Source organism: Paroedura picta, chromosome 8, assembly GCF_049243985.1.
Source record: "Paroedura picta isolate Pp20150507F chromosome 8, Ppicta_v3.0, whole genome shotgun sequence".
Classification (NCBI taxonomy): domain Eukaryota; kingdom Metazoa; phylum Chordata; class Lepidosauria; order Squamata; family Gekkonidae; genus Paroedura; species Paroedura picta.
In genome coordinates, this window is record NC_135376.1 from 33,249,119 (window position 1) to 33,269,212 (window position 20,094).

The window sequence follows — 20,094 nt, forward strand, 5'->3', positions numbered from 1 at the left end:
AAAGAGCTGCAGGTACCTTTCAAGGTCATCTAGTCCAACCCCATGCTTCTGACAGCAGTCTTGGTTTGTATGAGCGAGGAGTTGGCAAGTACCTCTCAGGGTTGTCTAGTCCAGCCCCCTGCTTCAGGCAACGGTCTTGGTTTGCAGGAGCGCAGAGTTGGTGGGGAACTCTGGGGGTCATCCAGTCCAACCCCTTGCCTCATGCTGAGGCAGGCTGCTGTGCACCAGCTCGGAAGGTCTCCAGGGAAATCTGAGGGGACTTACAGCCATGGGGAACAATGGCATCTTCAACAGCAGATGGTGAGCACTGTCCACTGGCCTGGCTGCTGGTCCCTGGCTCAGGTGGGTAGGAAGGTACCCACCCCATGGGTGGGGAATGGAGCACCCAGTGGCCCTCAGCTGGCCACTGGTGTCTGGTGGCCACTGGCCAGGGCTACACCGTTGTCTTCGCCAGGCAATACATGCCCATCAGACAGGCAGTGGGTGCCAGCATTGGGGGAACGGGGGTGCCATGTACTCTGAGTCTTGGGGCATCATTGGATGCCACTGGTGGACCTCAGCCAGTGGCATTGTGATGCATGATGGGCCCTACAAGGGCCAGTTTACAGGGGGCACCAACCCAAAGGCTACTCCAGGGGAGAATATCATTGCAAAAGGGGAGGTGGCTCCCTGGTGGCCGGGTCAACCTGCAGCAGTGGCCGGACATTACCTGTTGGCTTCAGGCAAGACACGCCTTCTGCAAATGGTGTCAGAGTCATCACCTGGTCTTGTTTTGCAGGGCGGCCAATCCCAGGTTATTTGAAGTTAATGGGCCAGCCTGGCTTGGAGGGGTTTGTGTCTCATTACAGGTCCAGTATGGAAGTGCTGTTGGTGTGGATGGGCAAGCAATGCCAAGAGCTTCCCAGGGCTTGAGCTGGAATGTGCTTGGCACAGGAAGTGGCTGCTTAGGACCACACAAGGTATGCAAGGTGCTGCACCCTAGAAGCCGGTGGAGATCTTTGGCCAAGGAAATGAAGTTAAGGCACCCACATAGTAAGGTACAATGCTCTAAGGGAGCATTCATCTGGTTATATAGTCTCAGTTATGATAGACTGCAGGTGTGTCAACAACTGGTAGATCACTCTGATGCAGGTGCCTCTTCATCCCATTCAGGAATTCCCTAGCTTCATATTTATGCCAGCGTTATTTGGCTCCCCATCACGTGATGCCAATGCTGTTTCCAGCTGGAGGGAGCAGGGGCAGACTACATATTAAGTTCTGCAGATCAGAACTTCTGCAGATCATATTAAGTTCTGCAGATCCCTCATACCTCTTCACTTCTATGCATCCGATCTGTTTGGATGGCCTCATTGATCATCTGAGCTTTGCGTTGCAGCCCAGGTCTGCAGATATATGAGATACTGTCTGACCAGGCCAGCCTTGTGGGAGGAGGTGGCTGCAAACCTGTCACCTATCCTCACCAACTCCCCACATAGCGTGGGGGCCTGGGGTTGCTCAGATTCCAGTTCTAGGAGTGATGGGGCCTCTTTTGACTAGAGAGACCAATTTTGTCCTTCAGGGAGGTTGCTTAAATTATGTCTGGGGCTGGGACAAACAAGTGGTTTAGGGAGAAGTGTCACATGGCCAGCATGAGTTCAGGGAGCTGTCTTGGGACTGCATAGACTCCAACCTGGGAAAGTGGCATGGGCCCCATCTGCCTGTGCATTGGAGACTAAGCATATTGCAGGTTCAGGAGGATGTTTCATGGCTGGGCTACTAGCAGATCCAGTCAGGTCTCAATATGCTGGCATATGGGGTTACCCCGGTATGACATCCGTGGATCAGAAGGTGTATGTACATTAGTGGTGGTTCACAATGTCACCACGGACTGCAACCTGTAGGACTTAGGGAACCAAAGGTGGGCTGGGCTTCAGTGCTCAAGAGGAACATGTCCAGGGCTTTGGCAAGGTATGCAGTAGATGCAGAGCAGGGCATTGGCCAAGGGAGGTCTGCCTAGGTTGGGTGGCACAGTACTAAGGGCTTTGCCAGGGCATGCAGTACAATGTTTTCCCACAGATCACAACCTGTAGGGCCTAGAGCCCAATAGGGTTCTGGTACTTGGTGCTCAGGGGAAACATCTCTAGGGCTCCTGCAGGGTATGCAGTATGCAGAGCGGGGTATTGGCTGAGAGCGGCTGGCCCAGGGTGAGCATGGGACTGTGGCCAGTGTCAATCAGTGTGCGAGGGTGCTCATGTAACTCTTTTCCAGTAACAACATTTTGGTTTCCTTCAGAGTGGCAGTCAACGGGGGTGCCTGATGCTGGTTACAGAGAATGGCACCATGCGGCAGATGGAATGGCATGCTATAAGACCTGGAAGTGATCCACTTGGGGGTCTGAAGGCATCACCTGGCTCGGACATTGTTTGGATGCAGCTGCCTTCCTGGACATTGCTGCGATGGCAGACTTCCTGTTCAAGCGTGACAGTGGGAGTCCGTATTCCTCAAAGCATTGGCTGACCATCATGGGACGTTGGCTTAGCTATAGTTGTGAACGTTGAGCTGAGCACCAGGAAACATTGTTGCAGTAATTGCCATATGACACTTTGCCAGCATTGGCAGGGGCAATGGTGTTGGGCCCTGGTAACTTCAAGGGACAGTTATGGTCTGGGCTGAGTGGCTAGGATGCCATGTTGCTAAAAGCTATGTCTCACAAGAAACCCCACTGGGCACAGTGGACAATCACCAAGGAATGGTCCCTGGTGGCGAATGACCCTTTCACCTGTCACCCAGAGTTCTGTGATCTCAGGTGGAGCTAAAGCCTGGGTATCTAGCTGTATTGGGATGTGTATTACTCATTGGGGCCCCCATGGTATGGCATTTGCAGTTCTGGGCCCTTTATAAGAGTGATGGGGTGCACTTGGGGTGCACTTGTTGGAGTGGGGCATGGACATCTGGCTCCATGGGATCCAACATGTTATTTTGAATTGGCTGCAAAATTGAGCGGTGGCGGGAACTCGAAGAGGTATATACGAATTCGGGCTCAGTGGCGGAAGTGGAGCATGGGAAGGATCAATTTTGGGGAGGCCAAGCTTGCGCGCTGTCCTCCCCTAGATTTGGGGGGCCCTTTAAAGGGCTGTGTGGATGCAGAGCCTGATTGAAGGCTAGCATTTCCGGGGGGCAGGAGAACCCAACAGAGGCTGGTGCCCAGAGGGGTCACTCCATGGTGCCTCCCCCCCTGTTTCAGCCTGCCATTATGTCTGGGTTTTGGGGCTGGATAGCCAAGGCAACCCGTTGAGGGGCAGGCTGTGGTGGGCTTCCTTGTGGTAGGGTAACCACAAGATGGCATGATTCTCTTCCCATGCTTGCCACGCTCAATGTTGAATAAAGGCTGTGGCCAAATATTTTATGCCAAAATTATGGTTGTCAGTGTCCTCATTAGGTGGTCAATATTCCCCTGCAAGGCAATGGAGCATTAGCACTAAAGGAAAGTAGTGCAAAAAGCTGTATGCAGAATGGGATGCCTGAGATTTTCCTTTTGGCACATTAGGGAAATAATGTTTCTCTGGTTTCAAATATAGTAAGCTTAGATTGGTGTGACAAGTGATCAGAAATGGTCAGTTTCATGCCTTATGGCCAGAATGCCAAAGGGGGTGGGGATTTGACTTGCTGCATTTGTTTGCTGGAAGGCTGGAACATTTCTGTCCCTCACACTGCCCAAAGCATACTTTTGTCAGCATGAAATTTACTTCACAAGGGGGGAAAATTGTAGCTGATACTGGCACTAAGGTGTTTAGAGCAGCATTGTATGCAGGAACAAAAGGACACAAAGCCTTTTGCTTGGCAAAGTTTGATTTTTCATAACTAGAATTACCTGCAACATTTATATGTCATGCAGAGGGAACAGCCAAGCTCCGCCTCACCATCTAGTAACACAATCCACAAATGTGTCTAGTACTTATTCTTCTTTATTTGGCAAGTATGAGGAGTCTGCTGATCATCACAGTGAAAGAACCCTTTTCTATTGGAAGATGTATGGCAGAAACTAGCCTGGTTTTAATGTTAACTACAGGCCCTTTCATATATCTCAGTACACCACAGTTGGGCACTCTAGGAATGAGCTGTTTGTGTGCTCAGCCCTTCCAATTCACTGTTTGATGCTTCTTTTTTTAGACCAAAGCAGTTTGTATTGTGATGGACAGGTTCAGCTCTGCCTCTCCCAAAGGCAGCCAATTGGAGCTGTTGGGAAGAGACTGGCAATTTTAAAAAGAGCATTAAAGAGGAGGAGAGATCAGTTGGTCATTCCCTCCCTCCAAAAAAATTCTGCTGACAGTCTGACTCTCAGAGGGCATGTGGGACACATACCTGCTCTGGGGCTACTTGGTCAGGGCCCCCTCCCTTCCTCTCAAATACACATACACACACAAAGTCTCCGTTTTCTTTCCCCCTCCTGCCTTACCTGTTGGTTTCCCAACCACTTCCTTGGTTCCTCCCCCATCCCTCACTCACAAGCACACATACACAAACACACTGAGACCCCCTTCCCTTCCCCCTTCCAGTTTCCTGACTTACCTGTTGGTTTCCCAACCCTTTCCCTCCCTGCCTCCCAAGCAAACACAGACACACAGAGACTCCCTTCCCCACTCCCATTTCCTCTTACCTGTTGGTTTCCAAACTCCCTACCCTCCTCCCCACCCCTTGCAAGCATGACACTTCTTCACGTCCCCGCCAGCATCGTAGTTACTGGTTGGGTCCCCGCGGGGGGCTGCAGTCTCTGCCTCGGCCTCCTCAGCTCCCTTGGCCTTTTATACCTCTTCTGACATGCTAACTGGGGAGGGACTATGGACATCACGTCCATTGTCATATCCAATTCAGAAGCCATGCCAGGAGATGTGTCTCAAATAAAAGGGGGGGTGATTCTGAACCTGTGAAGTTAGAGCTGACTTCTGAAAACTCATATTTTGTAATTTGTGAGTGTTGGAGTGATCTGGTATCATTAGTTCAAATATTAGGGAAAATGTATTGCTTTGCTGGAGTCATGCTATGTTGTTAAAGATGCAAGTACAAATTAATTCTTTATATACTCTTTATATAGTCTGCTTCACCCTGTTGGCTAGTGTTTCAGAGAATATACTACTCCCACACACCAACTTTCATGGCTGTGGTGAGTATATTTAATTAACTATATCATGGTAGTGAATAAGTATAAAAAGGGTCAGGCTCCCTGTTTATGGGGAAAGGGAGAAAAGGAAACCCAGGTTTGGAAAAAGATTAGAGCTTTTTACTTATTAAAAGCAGATGTGATGGGTGAAAATTATAACTGCCCTGACCTTCTGGTATACCTAAATGTGTATGAAGAGAAGTTAAGGTAGGGAACAGGATGGTGTGTGTGTGTGTGTGTTTGGGTGATGGCCATTACTACCGAACAAGCTATACTTTGTTATTGTCTTTCTGTGGTTTGAACTCCTTGTTTGGAGGGCAAGTACCAGACATATATTGTAGATTATATGTAAGTTCAGTTGAAATGGCAAGCTATGGTTTGCAGAAAAGGAGGGGAAGGGAAATATAGAACCAAAATGCTGACCGTCAATGGGTTTTTGTCTGAATTCACTACATGCGTAGCAGTATCTATGGCTCAGAATTTCTACTACATTGATTAATATATTTAACACTGTCCAGGAAAGGAGTGGACGGGAGGAGGAACATACAAGTCCATTAGACCACGGTGTATTATGCAGCACAGAAAGCTTGCAAAAGTACTGTCAAAAATGACATCTTATTTTTTAATTCTTAACATGGCACCGTTTTGGCAGCATGAAATCCATCGTATTATTATTTTTGCATTGCAAACACTGCCCGCAGTTCTGGCAGCGTTTTTTCAGTGAGTCTTCTGAAAACAGTTTTACAGTGACTTTTCTTGTGTGATGGCACTGAGGACAGTCTTTTGTGATGCATAATTGTCATCGTGTTTTTGGTCTCCTCCCCTTTTTTTCTCTCAGTTCCTCATCCTCCAGTGGGAGCTTGAGGTACCTGCTGCTGATTTCTGTCTCCTCAGTGTCAGTGATCATGTGAACATGAAATTTGATTCAGTCTCCCATTGCCTGAGGACAGCCTGGGTGTTTTGTGTAGCTGTTTCTTAGGAAGAAAGGGACTTTGCCTTAACTCTGGGTAGCTCTTTGGCAGCAAGCTGGAGTTTAGAGCCATTTCCCCCAGAATTCAGTCCTTTGTAGCAGACCCAAGATCTCTATAGTAAGGATACTGGTTGCAGCTCCAGGCAAAGCTGGAAATGCTAATTGAGGCCAAAACTAGTCAGAGACCATGGGGGGGTTGTTTGATAGTTTACCAGGCTAGCAAAATGGAGGGGTCTTCCCTGTGCCGTCTTGTGTTGGCTCAGCAGCTGCCTGAAAGGCAAAAGCCTGTGTATCTCTACGGAAATTTCTCATTAGGTCTCCATGTCCATGAACTACAATTTCCATGAGGCCCTGATGGCAGCATGTGCCAGACTGGTGGTCAGCTGACATCCCAGCACAATGGAGGAGGTTCCCCCTCTCAGAGTTACCATTAGAATTACCATTAGAACTTTTTAAGGTGCATAATTGCTGGGGGGGGGGACAACACAGTATCACAGCACATGCATAAATGGGAATATTTTAAAAACGGACGATTTAAAAGGGTTGATGAATGAACTGTGGTGAAAACTGATACATGCATAATAGGCCCATGAGAGGTTTTTACTGGACTAATATTTTTTATTGATTGATGTGATTTTTATACCACCCTCCCAGTGGATTGGCTCAGGGAGATTTATACAAAATACAACAGTTAAAATAAGACAGAATTTAGTTTTAAAATTAACTTTAAATGGTTAACAGAAACAAATTAAAAATATTAACCATGACAACATATTCAAAGCACTCTATAGACATTCTCCGCTTCTTGCATCGATAAATAAAAAGATAAATAAATAGGTGGGGCAGCTAAGTAGATGTTAATTTTGACTTCAAATAAAGAGGTCTGGTGGAAGAGCTCTGACTTGCAGGCCCAGCAGAAGTGTGCCATCTCCATCAGGACCTGGATGTGTTCTGGAAGCACATTCCACCAGGTAGTGGCCAGGAAAGAAAAATTATTTGCCCCAGGTTGAGGCCAAATGTACCTGGCTGGTATTTATGGAGTGAAGTGTTCTTCTGTGGGTATAGAGAGACTCAGACCATGGATGGCCTTATGGGTGAGTACCAGTACCTTAAACTTGATCCGAAATTCAACTGGGAGCCAGTACAGCTGTTGGAGCATTGGTTGTAAAATGCTAGCTGAGAGTATGTGTAAATTTTAAAAATAGCACAGATTGCCCAGAAGCATGAAAAGACCAGGTGACATGTTTTTTTTACATATCACTTACCTCTAAATTAAATTCATTGCTTGTATAACGACCATTCAACTCTGAGCACTTGATTCTAAACTTCCTATCAAAGATGGAAGATGCATGCCAGTTACGATAGCGAACCTGTTGCAAAATCTGCTCATAATTTTTCATTGTGTCCACACCTGAAATAGTAACACATAAATCACAAATAGAGTTAGAGTGGAAAGGACAATTATGGGTTTGAATCAACTAAAGTAGGTTTCATATAACTCACTCAATAAAATGTAATTAAGAGATGGCACTTCACGTCACATTAAACTGATGACAACTGTCTCCTTTTGAAAATGTACTAATAATAAGAATTATCACAAGCATTGATTCAATAGCAATGTTTATACAAGAGGCACTTACACCAATTTTTGTATTTCCTATGTCTGGCAATGACATAATAATGAACCACATTCTGCATATTAACTTTTTGACCTCCCATGATGCGATGCCATCCGCATATTTAGTGTGGAAAAATATAAATCCTTCAAATAAGGATATTTATGAGGAAAAAGTACAATTACAGCCTGATAATATATCTTTAGGCCTGTGTATATCCATAAGAACAGAAGAACGGTCATCCACAACTTTGACGTCAATTTAAACAACTATGTATTTAGCGGCTGTTACTTATGTTTAAAATGCTATTTCTCTATTTATCTTGTTGCATGTATTCAGAATGGCTAGATTTGTTTTGGGGTGTTTTTTTTCCCCTCAAGTAAAACTAAGTTTTAAAAGCAAGGTCTAGTTTCATGGAAAGAATGTCAAAAAATCCACTTGACTGCCTTATATGTCAGTCATGGACAGAATATTCATATTCTGAAATTTACATTCTAAATTGTCTGTACTTCACAGCAAATCTCAAATCCTTGAGATTAGAAATGAGCCTACACATCCAGTGGATTTGGAACTCCATCATATCCAACTCCTCAAAATCAATAGCTTCAAAGCTCAGCGTACTCCTAAAATTTAAAGCTTATGAACATACATAAACAAGAAAGATCAATAATTAAGATAAATATACCATATATAGAATACCCTGCTGTAGAGTTTGTAGCATCTAAGTGTTTCCCTTCAAGTTCCTTCCGATCCAATTCCAAACATTCCTGCTTGGGGTCCAGTTCTGCCCCAATTACCAAAATGTCACAAAAATCCAGATTATGGTGCATTTCCTCTAACATAACTGGCTTGTGGACTAAGGAAACAAAAAGAAAAATAACCCAAAGACAATTTATACTTTGTAATATGCCCATTTTCTTAAGGAACGGTTCTTAAAACATTTATTTACATGTTGCCAACAACAAAATATGTTTAAAAGTTTAACACATGACTGATAAGGGTATAAAATATTCAGGCAACTGTAAAATTTATTATAATACAAAAAAGGTCCTCAAAACTATTTTGGAAACACAGCACATATACTTGGAAGCCAATTCACAGATGGTTAATGTTGTTGTTCCATTTTGCATGTGCAATGACACCAACTGAGCTGGACAGTACATTAACCCTTTTTCCATGACAGTGCAAATAATTCAGTTTATGACCCATAAAGAATCAGAACAGATTCTATATTGTCAGTCTACGGAACTACATGACCATGAATAGCAACACCAAAGTACTTTGAATTCTCTTCGGTTATAAAACCTAAAACTTAAATTCACTACATCTTCTTCTTCATGGAGGATAACAACTATCTTGTCACAAAAGAAAGAGTATGCAGATGTGTTATTAATCAAATGGTCCACTTGCCATCAAGTGACTGGAAAACTTGCTTTAACTGTCTTTTTCTTGATACATTTTGTAGAAAGGGAATCTATGTTGCAGAAGCTTCATTCAATGGATAGTGAAAGCTGATGTATGTTGATAAAATCTTCTCCTATGGTGGTTTTCCATTGAGTGTTCATAATATTTAAACCTGGGAAGCCCTGGGTTTGTAGAAAAATCTAAAAATCTTGCTCAAAATAGAGACGGAAGAGGAATCATCATGGGTCCTTCCATTGATAATTCTTGTCATCCTCTGAAGTGGTAATGCAGCAACACTGCAGTTGGACCAGCTGATAGTATTGGCATAACATAGGGGTGGCCAAACTGTGGTTCTGCAGATGTTCATGGACTACAGTTGCCATGAGTATCTGCCATGATAATTGTAGTCCATGGGCATCTGGAGAGCCACAGTTTAGCTTCCCCTGGCATAAGCTCTACCATCACTGGCCCTTCACACCCACCTCTTGGGCAGCAGCACTGCTAGCAGGGGAGTAGGAGCTAGCATTTGCAATATTCACCTTCTATAATGCCAGAAGAGGTGCAAGGCCCTTTGTGGGACCTCTCCCTGCTTCCCAACACAGTAACCATTTGATCCTTCTTATTGCGATCACCTAATGGGAAGAAAGGTGGCATAGATATAGGATAGGATATGTTGAGGCCAACATAAGCACTCTATAACATCAGAAAGCCCCCCCTCCCTCTCTACCTCCTTCTCCATCCTGAAATCTGGAAATAAGATCAGTGCCAGAATTATCAGGGCACTTATGGAGGGTTTTAGGCTAATAAATGTTAGAATTACTGTTTTAAATGTTTTACACTTACTTTGTACATATGTTCTTATTGATGTGAGCCATCCCAAGTCTATTTTAGGAAGGAGTGGCCAATAAATCTAATAAATAAATAAAAATAAGAAGCTCCCCCCTCAGCAGCCTCTTCCTAGGGAAAACTGTGGCCAGTTGTGTGGAACTGGTTGGGAACCCTGAAGGATTTGTTTTGGGATACCTCAGTTTCCCTTGTATTCCCCCCACAGTATTTCAACCTTTCCTCCCTTTGGCATATCCCCTCCACTCTACCTGCATCATACGCTCCTTCTCAACCATTTAGTGACCTAACTTTTATGTGCCTACCATCTGCAGCTATATTTATTATTTATTAACTTGATTTATGCCCTGCCTTTATCCACAGTGGGGACCCAAGTAGATTACATTAATCTCCTCAACTCCTTTTTATCTGTACTATAGTACCGTGAAGTAGGGTAGTCTGAAATTATGTGATTCTGCCAAAATTACTCAGTAAACTTGTTCAGCAAGCTGGGCATCTGAACCTGGTCTGATACAAATATATTAATACTAGGGGCAAAGCCCATTGTATCCAAGAATACAATGGGCGCTAGAGCTTGGCAGTGGGAAGAGGAAGGGGAGGAGTTGTCCAGTCTGAAAGGACATGGGGTTGAATGTGTGTGTTGTGTGGGAGGTTGTGGTGGCACGGTGGCAAATGAGGGTATGGGTGTGGAGATATGGGTGTCAGGAACCTGTGGTGTGGAATGTTCGTTGAGTGTGGGAGAAGACTGACCTTTGGGAATTTTGGCATAGTGGTTACAGATGAGCTTTCCAGAGCCATGTCCTCAGATATGTGAAGGGAAAATCAGACTGGAGACTCTTCTTAGGGGAAGATTACATGGCAACCAATTCCTCCCAGTTCTGCATCATTTCCCTTCTTGTGTGAATTAGGCCACATTCACCGAAATGCCCCTCTGCCCTAATGCACATGGGATAGTCACAGTACACAGATGTCCACCCTGTTCCTTCTGTCTCCCATGTTTTCACTGTTGGTAAAATGTTATGTGCCCACATGCTTCTTTCATGGTTGCTCCTTAGAAAAACGGATTTTTGTACCCTATTGCTTACTACCCAAAGGAGTCTCAAAGCGGTTTACAAACACCTTTTCCATTCGTCTCTCCACAATAGTCAACCTGTGAGGTATGTGGGGGTGTGAGAGCTCTGAGAGAACTGGGAATGGGCAGCAGTGACCCAGCAGGCCTTAGGTGTCTCAAAGCATTTTCCAATCATCTTCACTTTCTCTCCCCATAGCAGACTCCACATGAGGGAGGTGGGGTAGCAAGGCTCACAGGGAAGCTGGCAATCCTAAGAGGAAAACTCTCTGTGCACAGCAGTCTTGACCTTAGTAAGGTTTTTTATACTGTTTTTTTTTTAATTTGCCAGGCCAAGGTTATTTGCCAGCCCAATAAGTCATTTCAGTTACTATGTGTCTCCAGACATTTACTTGTTCTCTATTTACAGTTTCAGGCTGTAAATATTTATTTAGATCTTCCTGCACTTTCCAGACTCACAGGACTGATGCTGGTCTGCCTGTCTGCGCCCCAGAATACAAACAGTTGCTGGTAAGGGCTGGCCATAACCCATAGGCCAGGAGGGACACACCTGCACCACTCCCTACCAACTGCAGGCAAAAAGGCCCTCAGACTCCCCTGCATTGCTCTTTGAAGGAAAATGCCTCCCTCCCCTCAGTCAGGGCCTGTCAGAGGCTCCTTCACAGCAGGCCTGAAGGGGGGGGGGAGGGAATGCACTCTCCAACCTCCTGCCAGCTCTGTTAGGGTTCTGAGGCAAAGTTACAGTTGGACATGACAGTTAGGACAGCCTTGGGGCGAAAAGGGCTGGCGCAGCCTGTCCAAGCCTCTGTTCTCATTACCCTTGGCAGCCCTGCCCGATCTCCTTTCCCTGCGGTGGTCAGGAGCAGACTGGCAGCCAGACTGGGCTGGGTGAATGGAATTTTGGTCTGTCCTGGTGAGTGGCCAATAGGAAGGTGCTTTGCGTGCCTCCCCATTGGCTGTTTGGCCCTGGATGGACACTCAGAGGGCCCAATCAGGAGCCGCTTTGCCGCTCCTGAATGGGCCCTCTGAGTTTTTATCCTGGACAGGGCCCGCCCTAACTCCTCCCCAGGTGGCCTTACCCTTTTATTTAATACCACAGGAGCGGTTAAAGATTCCTTGGCTGATGCTGACAAAGTTCTATTGACACACAGATGTATGATATAGGTAAGTACACAGACTCCAAAGCAGATGAAATAAAAGAGAATCAATGATAAGAAAAGATCAAATTATCTTAATAAGAGAGCTACTGATTCAGATTCTGAATTTTGTCAGTGTCATGAGAAAGCATTACAGTAGCAGTTTTTCACTGAAACAATACAACCTTGATAGGTCTACAAGACAGGCAATCCCTTCCTTCCCTGTGTGAAGTAAGTGGAGGAGGGTCTGTTTTTCAGCAAATCATAAATGTACATGAGAGGGGAATTAAATCTTGTGCCACACTGCATTTGGCTCCAATAGAAAATTATTTGGTTTCTCAGGCATGCTCCAGTTTTGCCAAGTCAGGGCAAAAATCAGAGAGCATAGAGAAGTGTTAGGAAATATTTAAATCTTCAAGCCTGTGCGCTCTCTCTCTCTCTCTCTCTCTCTCTCTCTCTCTCTCTCTCTCTGTAAAACAGAAGACTCCTTTATCCTGTCCTTTATGACTCTGTTGTATTTCACTTTTGCTTCTCATAATGCTGCTCTTTAATCATTCTGGTTTTTTGCTAGTATTTAGTCATTCATTTATTTTACATAATATACTGCCTCTCTAACTATATTCAAGGTGGCTTATGTATACAATATAACACAATCAATAAAATGTCAAAGATCGAACTAGGGATGGTCATGAACCAGAAAATTCTGGTTTGGTTTTGGATTCTGAGTGTTCCCAACCTGAACATCCAAACCCAGATAACTTCCCTCCCCCTGCCGCCAATGAACCAGTCTGGTTTAGGCTAGTTGATTGGCTTCTTCTCACTTAGAAGTTCAAGGAAACGAAGCAGCAGGTTGAAGTGGCTTGTAGCCCTTTCAGCCTGGCAATAGGCCAGTGAGCTCTGGGGCTGCACACCTTTTAAGGTCACTTCCCTCCCCCCCTTTCAAATGGAGGGAAGCAATTTGGCTGTTAAAATCACTTGTAGCTCTTGTGGCCTAACAATGGGGTCCATGGACCTCTCAGCTTTCAGGCCAAAAGGACTGCAAGTCATTTCCAAAGGGAGGGAAGTGATCTGTCAGCGGGGCATGCACACCCATCTGCTGTTTGCCTAAAATGACTGCTAATTGAACTCCCAAACCGAAGTGGACAAAGACCCGTGAAATGTTTTGGGGGAAGTATCTCTCCCAAACCTCAGTTGGGAAGGCATGAATCAGGGCATTTTCATGGGAGAATGTGGTTCATATCCCAATTTGTGCCTATCCTTAGATAAAACTTCAGTAATGAAACAGGATAAGAAATATCTAAAACTGCTTAAGTTACTGCTGTGTACAAGCACAAAGAGCAGGAAACCCTCATTCAATTTCCAAGCATGGACATAGTCATGTTCAGCCTGTAAAATAAAAAAGAGGCTATAAACTATTAATTTAAAAAATTTAATCCGGTCTTTCCACTCAATTATGCTATCAAGATTATAAACAGTTTTAAAAAAAATAATTGCCTACTTGAAAAACAACGCACACACAAAAAGTAACTATGAAAACATAAAAATGAAGAAGGGTGAAGTAAAGAAATGCTAAATTGAATTAAAAGATTTTCATCCACTAGTAGAAGGTAAATGATACAGAGACACAACAAGTCACACTAGGGAAGGAAATCCACTCTTTTGATTCCATGACTGAGAAGGCTGTTTCCCAGTTTGCTACTCATTTACCCTCAGGTAAAAGGAAAACCTGAAACAGTGCCTCCAAATATGAGTAGCTTCTTATGGGAAAAAGTGATCCTTCAGGGGTGCTGTTCCCAAACCATATAGTACTTTAAAGGTCTAGCCATAAAAGCACTTTGAATTGCCTGGGGAAAAATTGAAGCCAGTGTAGAATGAATACAACTGAAGTGACATTGCCCCTGTGATCCATTCCAGTCAACCTCCTTATTGAAGCTTTCTGTACCAATTGTAATTTCTGACAGCAGACTTAGGTAAAGTGTATTTAGGGTTGCCAGCCTCCAGGTGGGGACTGGATATCCTCCACTTTCACAGCTGATCTCCAGGTTACAGAGATCCATTACCTGCAAAAAAAAGAGGCTGCTTTGGAGGATGGAGTCTATGGCATTGTATCCTGCCGAGGTCCCTCCTATCCCAACCCCATCCTCTAATGCTCTATTCCCAAAATCTCTAGGTGTATACTAACCCAGAGCTGGCAATCCTATGCACTGCAGTAATTTATATCAGTTGCTACCAGAATGTGCATCCTAGTGCATCTTTTTTTCTCCAGTGAATGGTGCTGTTGACCACCACTTCTTATCCAATAGGTGCTTGGGGTCAAGTAGCTTCTCCAAGCTTATTAGCTTACTCCTTTACAAGGGATGCAATCCCATTCAGAACAGGAAACACCTCAATACCTGGATCAGTCTTTCTGTTTATCAGTTGCACCTCCATTTTATCAGGATTAAGCTTCAGATTATTAGTCCACATGTGTCCCAATGGTAAAATATATGAACAAATGCTTTACATGTACACAACACATTTAATTCTTTCTGGGCACTAAAAGAAGATATTTAGATAATTGATAGAGTTATCCTAAAACAATATTTCAGGAAAATTAATTCCTTTATTATTTAAGAAGATATCAGATTTCCTAAAACTTAAAAATATAAAGATGAAAGAAGCACTGGTTCAGAACTGAACATAACAAAAGCATCCACAAGAAAAGTTGGCTCAATCTATTGGTAAGTTCTAGTGATCAAGATTCAATAACAATTTGGAAGCTACTGATTAGAAAAAAAGATCACTCAATACATTCTAGACACTGGTGGAAAATAACAGAACAGCAATAAATTTATAGCAAACATGAACTGGTATTTTATCTATTGACACATAAATGGAAGTAGAGCAAACAGGAGACATTAGATATGGGCATCATTGGGATTTAGCAATGGACGTTGAAGTGGGGAAAGAAAGATAAGAAACAGAAATACAGTGATACAAAAATAAGGATGTGACTCTTTCTGGGAAAATGTATTATTTTGCTGGTGAATAGTATTTAATAATTTTATGGTTTATGATTTTGCCATTTATTTTGCAAACCACATGAAGCAGGTCTCTGAAGATGAAATATATAAATTGTATTAAAATATTTAATAAAACACACATTAAAACAACAGATGCAAAAATAGATGCAAATACTAGCAGACCAAACAACCAATCTAAACATACCCTTTGTCAAAGCTCTTTGGGACAGTTCTGTTTTTCAGTTTCAGTCGATAGCCAGGTGAGTAGGAATCCCCTGACCTTTTCTGGGTTACTGCTTCAGAGATGTGGGGCACCTACTGAAAGAGCTTGCAACAGTCTAATGTGACTCAATGTAATAGTTAGAGCTAGCTTCGTGTAGTGCTTACGAGCAGCGATCTCTAATCTGGAGTGCCAGGTTTGATTCCCCACTCCTCCACATGCGGCCAGCTGTATGACCTTGGGCTAGTCACAATCTTGTTAAAGTTGTTCTCACAGAGCAGTTCTGTCAGTGTGTCTGTTGTGGGGAGAGGAAGGGAAAGCAATTGTAAGCTGCTTTGAGACTCCTCTGGGTAGTGAAAAACAGAGTACAAAACCCAATGCTGCAGCTTCTTCAATGGGCAGAAGACCTTTCTGGGAAAAATTACCATACAGAAACATGGAGAAAGAAGCAGTCCTTCAACTGTGTGACCTCCAGGTCATGAAGAGATTTGAAGGCAACCATGACATGGATATGGAAACTAATTGGTAGCTAGTTAAAAGACCACAAAATAGGAGTGACATGATATTGCTTCCTAGTTCCTATTTTCCTGCACAATGGGCTCTATGAAGGTCTACTATTCTACACAGTCTCCTGATATTTCACCAAAAGTGCAGCTACCTATCTGCAATTGTGCACCTTCCTTTTTAATGGATTTATTACAATCTGACATATCCTCTAATCCAGTCAACTGGTTAACTATGAGACAACAATGCTGCATAGGCAGTCTTATGTTGATAGATAAAAGATATTGACAGAAAGATTATAGACTGTTACAGTCACACTTTAATTTGTATTGATTTATATGAATATCTATATATGCTTTCATTCATATATTCTTCATAAATAAACCAGAAGGTATTATTTGACAAAATGAAAAAATAGATAAGATTTGTTTGTCATTGAAACAAGTCCTCTGTGGCTATTATTGTTATTATTATCCATTATTATATTTTATGTTTTGTAATTAACTTTTTGAATCTGCCCAGGGACCATTAATTGTTGAAGGGTAGGATATTAATGCATCAGTAAATATACTGAAAATTTACAACAATTCTACAAAATATATTGGATAATTTTGTATATATTAGCCTGCACACCCAGTTGCATGTCAGTATATTTATCTCTACCCTTCTTTCATAGAACCAAATTGTATTGGATTACAGAAACCTACATAATTCCATTCACACCTGGAACAGTCTTAGTTGGGTTTGCACCTCAACATTAAACATACAACAGAGATGCTTCTCAGCAGGGTATCATTCATTACTTTGTTCCCTGTGGCTAAGTCACTGCTGTCACAGAAGCTATAACTCATCTTAAAACAAAACCTACAAACCTCTATCTGTAGTTTCTTTAAAATCAGGAGGATGTTCCATTTTGGTGACTGTGCTGACAATTCTGATATCTGGTAAGAGATTCACGCCTCTCTCATTTTCAAATTGTGTAGCCGGTCTTGCAAAATGATCCATTCCATTTATTGTAATCTTGGGCTCCTTCGCCTGAAATACCATTACATAGGCATCTATATCTGGGATACTAATGCAGATATCTTCACCAAAACATCTGAAAAATATATTATTTATTAACTTTATGGAAGAGGCTTTAGCAAAGATTCTTCCCTTTTCTGGAAATACAAACTCTAAAGAACAACTGTTCATCCAGTGGATAAATTTCCCCCCTAGACATTTCCATTTTTGTGCCTGCTCATTGATCAGCTATGGAACTGTTCTGAGCCCCATGTGAATATGAGGAGCACAAATATTATGTCTAACTAAACATATCACTGGCAGTCATGGATCTTTGGCAAAGTCACTGCACATATAACATTCAAATCCTTAAACAACATATAACAAATATTCAATAGTTAAAACGCGATTAGCTGGTTTGTAATTGTTATTCATTTTACATTAGGTACTCAAACTGATACTTAATGGGCTTGCTACAGCTATCTTGTTAAAAGTGCATCAAGAACCTAATAATCCTTTTACAATGAATGCACCAGGATCCCATTTCATGCACACCCAGAACTGTCAATGGGCATGCAGGAATTAGGAAATGACTCCAAAGCTGAAATTATTTCTTTGTGAAAATAAATGCAATTATTTTTTTAAAAAGAGCCAATTAGGTAAATTCCTAGCTTTGATACATACTTATTTGTATTTCATTAATAAAAAAATATCTAAGTAACATGAAATTTACCAAACTATTGCTAGATTAATCAACTTTAAAGAATTTAACTTACTGGACTTTAGATGAGACTTTAAGACGACGAATGCCTGAAGTAGGAAACTGTCTTGAGTTGATATAGGAGACCTTTTGGAGAGCTTGATTTATATTCTCAATGTCATCTCCTTCCATAACAAGTACTGACTGAGAAGGATTGAAGTGATACTGGTGGGGGGGGGATTATAAAATTAGTACTTGGGGATGGTATACAGAACAGAATGCTTAGAAAAAATAGATTTCCACAGAATGCTTCTTAAAGACTGGTAAAATTCATAATAAAGCAAAGAAAAACTATAATTTTAATAGCTAATATTTGTTCTGTATATAAAAGCCTTTTAAGAAAAAGCACTCACCAGGCACTAATCTACAACACATACTAGTAGTTATTGTAGCTATAATTAATAGAAAAAGAAAATTAAAAGTCAGTGCACTGTGTCACTACTGTGAATTGAGATGGTTTTCTCTGGTGTTCAAATTTAACTATTGTGTTTTAGCTGGAACTGCCCCTCATTATGATGACATATGATGGTCAGTATATCTCTACATGATCCAGAATAGTATCCTGTGTAGTGCAGGACATTCATACATTTTTGGGGTAGAATTATTTATACCATTTCCGCATGGAGGGGCAAAATGTGTGTGGCTTCCTGTTTGCAAACACATGATGCTAAATCTCATGTTTGCAGCCCTCCTCATGGGGATACCCCTCCCACCTTTTCCCTCTGCCCCATCATGGCTTTTTGCCTCCTGATGAGGCTACAAGGGAAAACAAGTCAAACTTCTCCCTTTGCTCCTTGGCTTGTCAATCACACCAAGCCACCACTCTCTCGTGGTTCTCTCTTGGACTAAAACTTTCTCCCCTCTGCCCAGCCCCCAGTTTTTTAAAGACATTTCTGCATTGCTATGTAATAATGACACAACACAGATGCATTTTTAATAAAAATCAACACTGCTGTGTTGCTATGGAGAAATGCCAGAATGATACAACACGCCCCCCTTTTTTGGGGGGGGGAATTCATGTTATTTTGTAGTTTATTATTGTCTGGGTGGATTTCTGAGACACTGAAAATAGTCCATGGAGCCCAAAAAGACATTTTGTGTTAATGGTTGGCTTAACAACAAGGTGCTCAGACCTCTGTATGATCGGGAGAAGGATGCTTGATCATCTGCCACCCCCCTCTTTCCAAAATCATTCCGCACTTCCAGAAAACACAAATGGGGCTGTGTTTTGCCTACCTGATCCCCAAAAGACCATGGACACTTTAAAGAAGATTTCATTTTACCTTTGATAATGTAGGTTTGCAGTCGCGCTGCAATGAGGACTGCACCATTTTTTTTAATTACTCAGAGCAGGAAATGGAGCGGGGAGGGCTGGTGCAAGGGTGAGACAAAGCTGCCAAGACTATCATGCATTTCCTCCTCCATACAGGCTTATCGCTGGTTGCTAACCAGTGGGACACGTGATTTAGGGATGTAAATCCAGTTTTGGCAATTCACGGAATCGCAAGTAAAAAATGGCCAAAACTCTACCCAGCTACTGGATACCTCGGGATGTGGGTGACATCATGTGGGGGCTCTAAAACCCGCCAACATTCAAAGGTTGTGGAAAAGATTCCTCATGCAGAAATGGTCTTTGTTTTAATTATAGTTCCTTTAATTAATAGTTCCTTGTTTTAATTGAATGTATGCATTCATAGACTACTAGACATATCAACTCCTGATCAGACCGATCACAGATCACAGCCAGATCACAGATCACTACTGACCTTGTAGTACATGTACCAGAACAAAGTGATAGAAATTCTGACTGGGGATGCTGTTTTTGAATCAACACTGATATAAAACCTCTCCCTGATTGATTATGTATGGGAAGGAAAGGCGTGGCTGGTGGCAGCAGGGCAGTGGGGCTAATCCCCGCATACACACAATGTCACCACTATTCCGGCTCCCTTCCAGCCCTGGCCTGAATCAAGGCCTCAGATGGCCCACAGCAAGGGAACATTGATTCTTCCACAATCCCTTTGTTGTTGCAGTCACCATCAGAGGCTAGGCCAGGGCAGGGCCATGTACACAGGAAGAAGCCGGGCCTGTGTGGCCAGGGGTGGACCAGATATGCCCACCCAGCTCTTTCAAAGAAACCATCAAGGATGTTACTTTGTGTTTTATTGTTATTGTTGTTTATTTTTGTGTGTGTGTGTGTGGGGGGAGGTTAATCAAGGGTCTTTTGTTTTTGGCTTAATTTCCCTGAAATGCTGTGACAGGATTGTTTGAATTACTAAGGAACATGCCAACTTGGAACCCCTATCAGATTTACATAGGTCTTGTGCATTATTGTAGTTGTAATAGATCACCTGCAGTCAGCATTTATGTATGTGAATTTGTTGTTCTTATTGCTTCTGTATGAGAATTTGTTGTTAATAATAATTATGTT

General features: G+C 42.7%; 1 protein-coding gene across 2 annotated transcripts in view; it reads right to left on the minus strand.

Moving 5' to 3' along the window:
- Window positions 1–20,094, minus strand: part of CLSTN2 (calsyntenin 2) — a 429,057-nt gene that overhangs the window by 25,517 nt on the left and 383,446 nt on the right. The window contains exons 11-15 of one of the 2 annotated variants that reach the window (XM_077348948.1): window positions 17,680–17,828; window positions 16,774–17,000; window positions 9,667–9,759; window positions 8,409–8,579; window positions 7,373–7,518 (exon numbers count right to left, since the gene is read on the minus strand). In XM_077348948.1, coding sequence (XP_077205063.1) covers window positions 7,373–7,518; window positions 8,409–8,579; window positions 9,667–9,759; window positions 16,774–17,000; window positions 17,680–17,828 — 786 coding nt within the window. The remainder of the gene's footprint in view (window positions 1–7,372; window positions 7,519–8,408; window positions 8,580–9,666; window positions 9,760–16,773; window positions 17,001–17,679; window positions 17,829–20,094) is intronic. The other variant, XM_077348949.1, reaches the window with a different exon arrangement.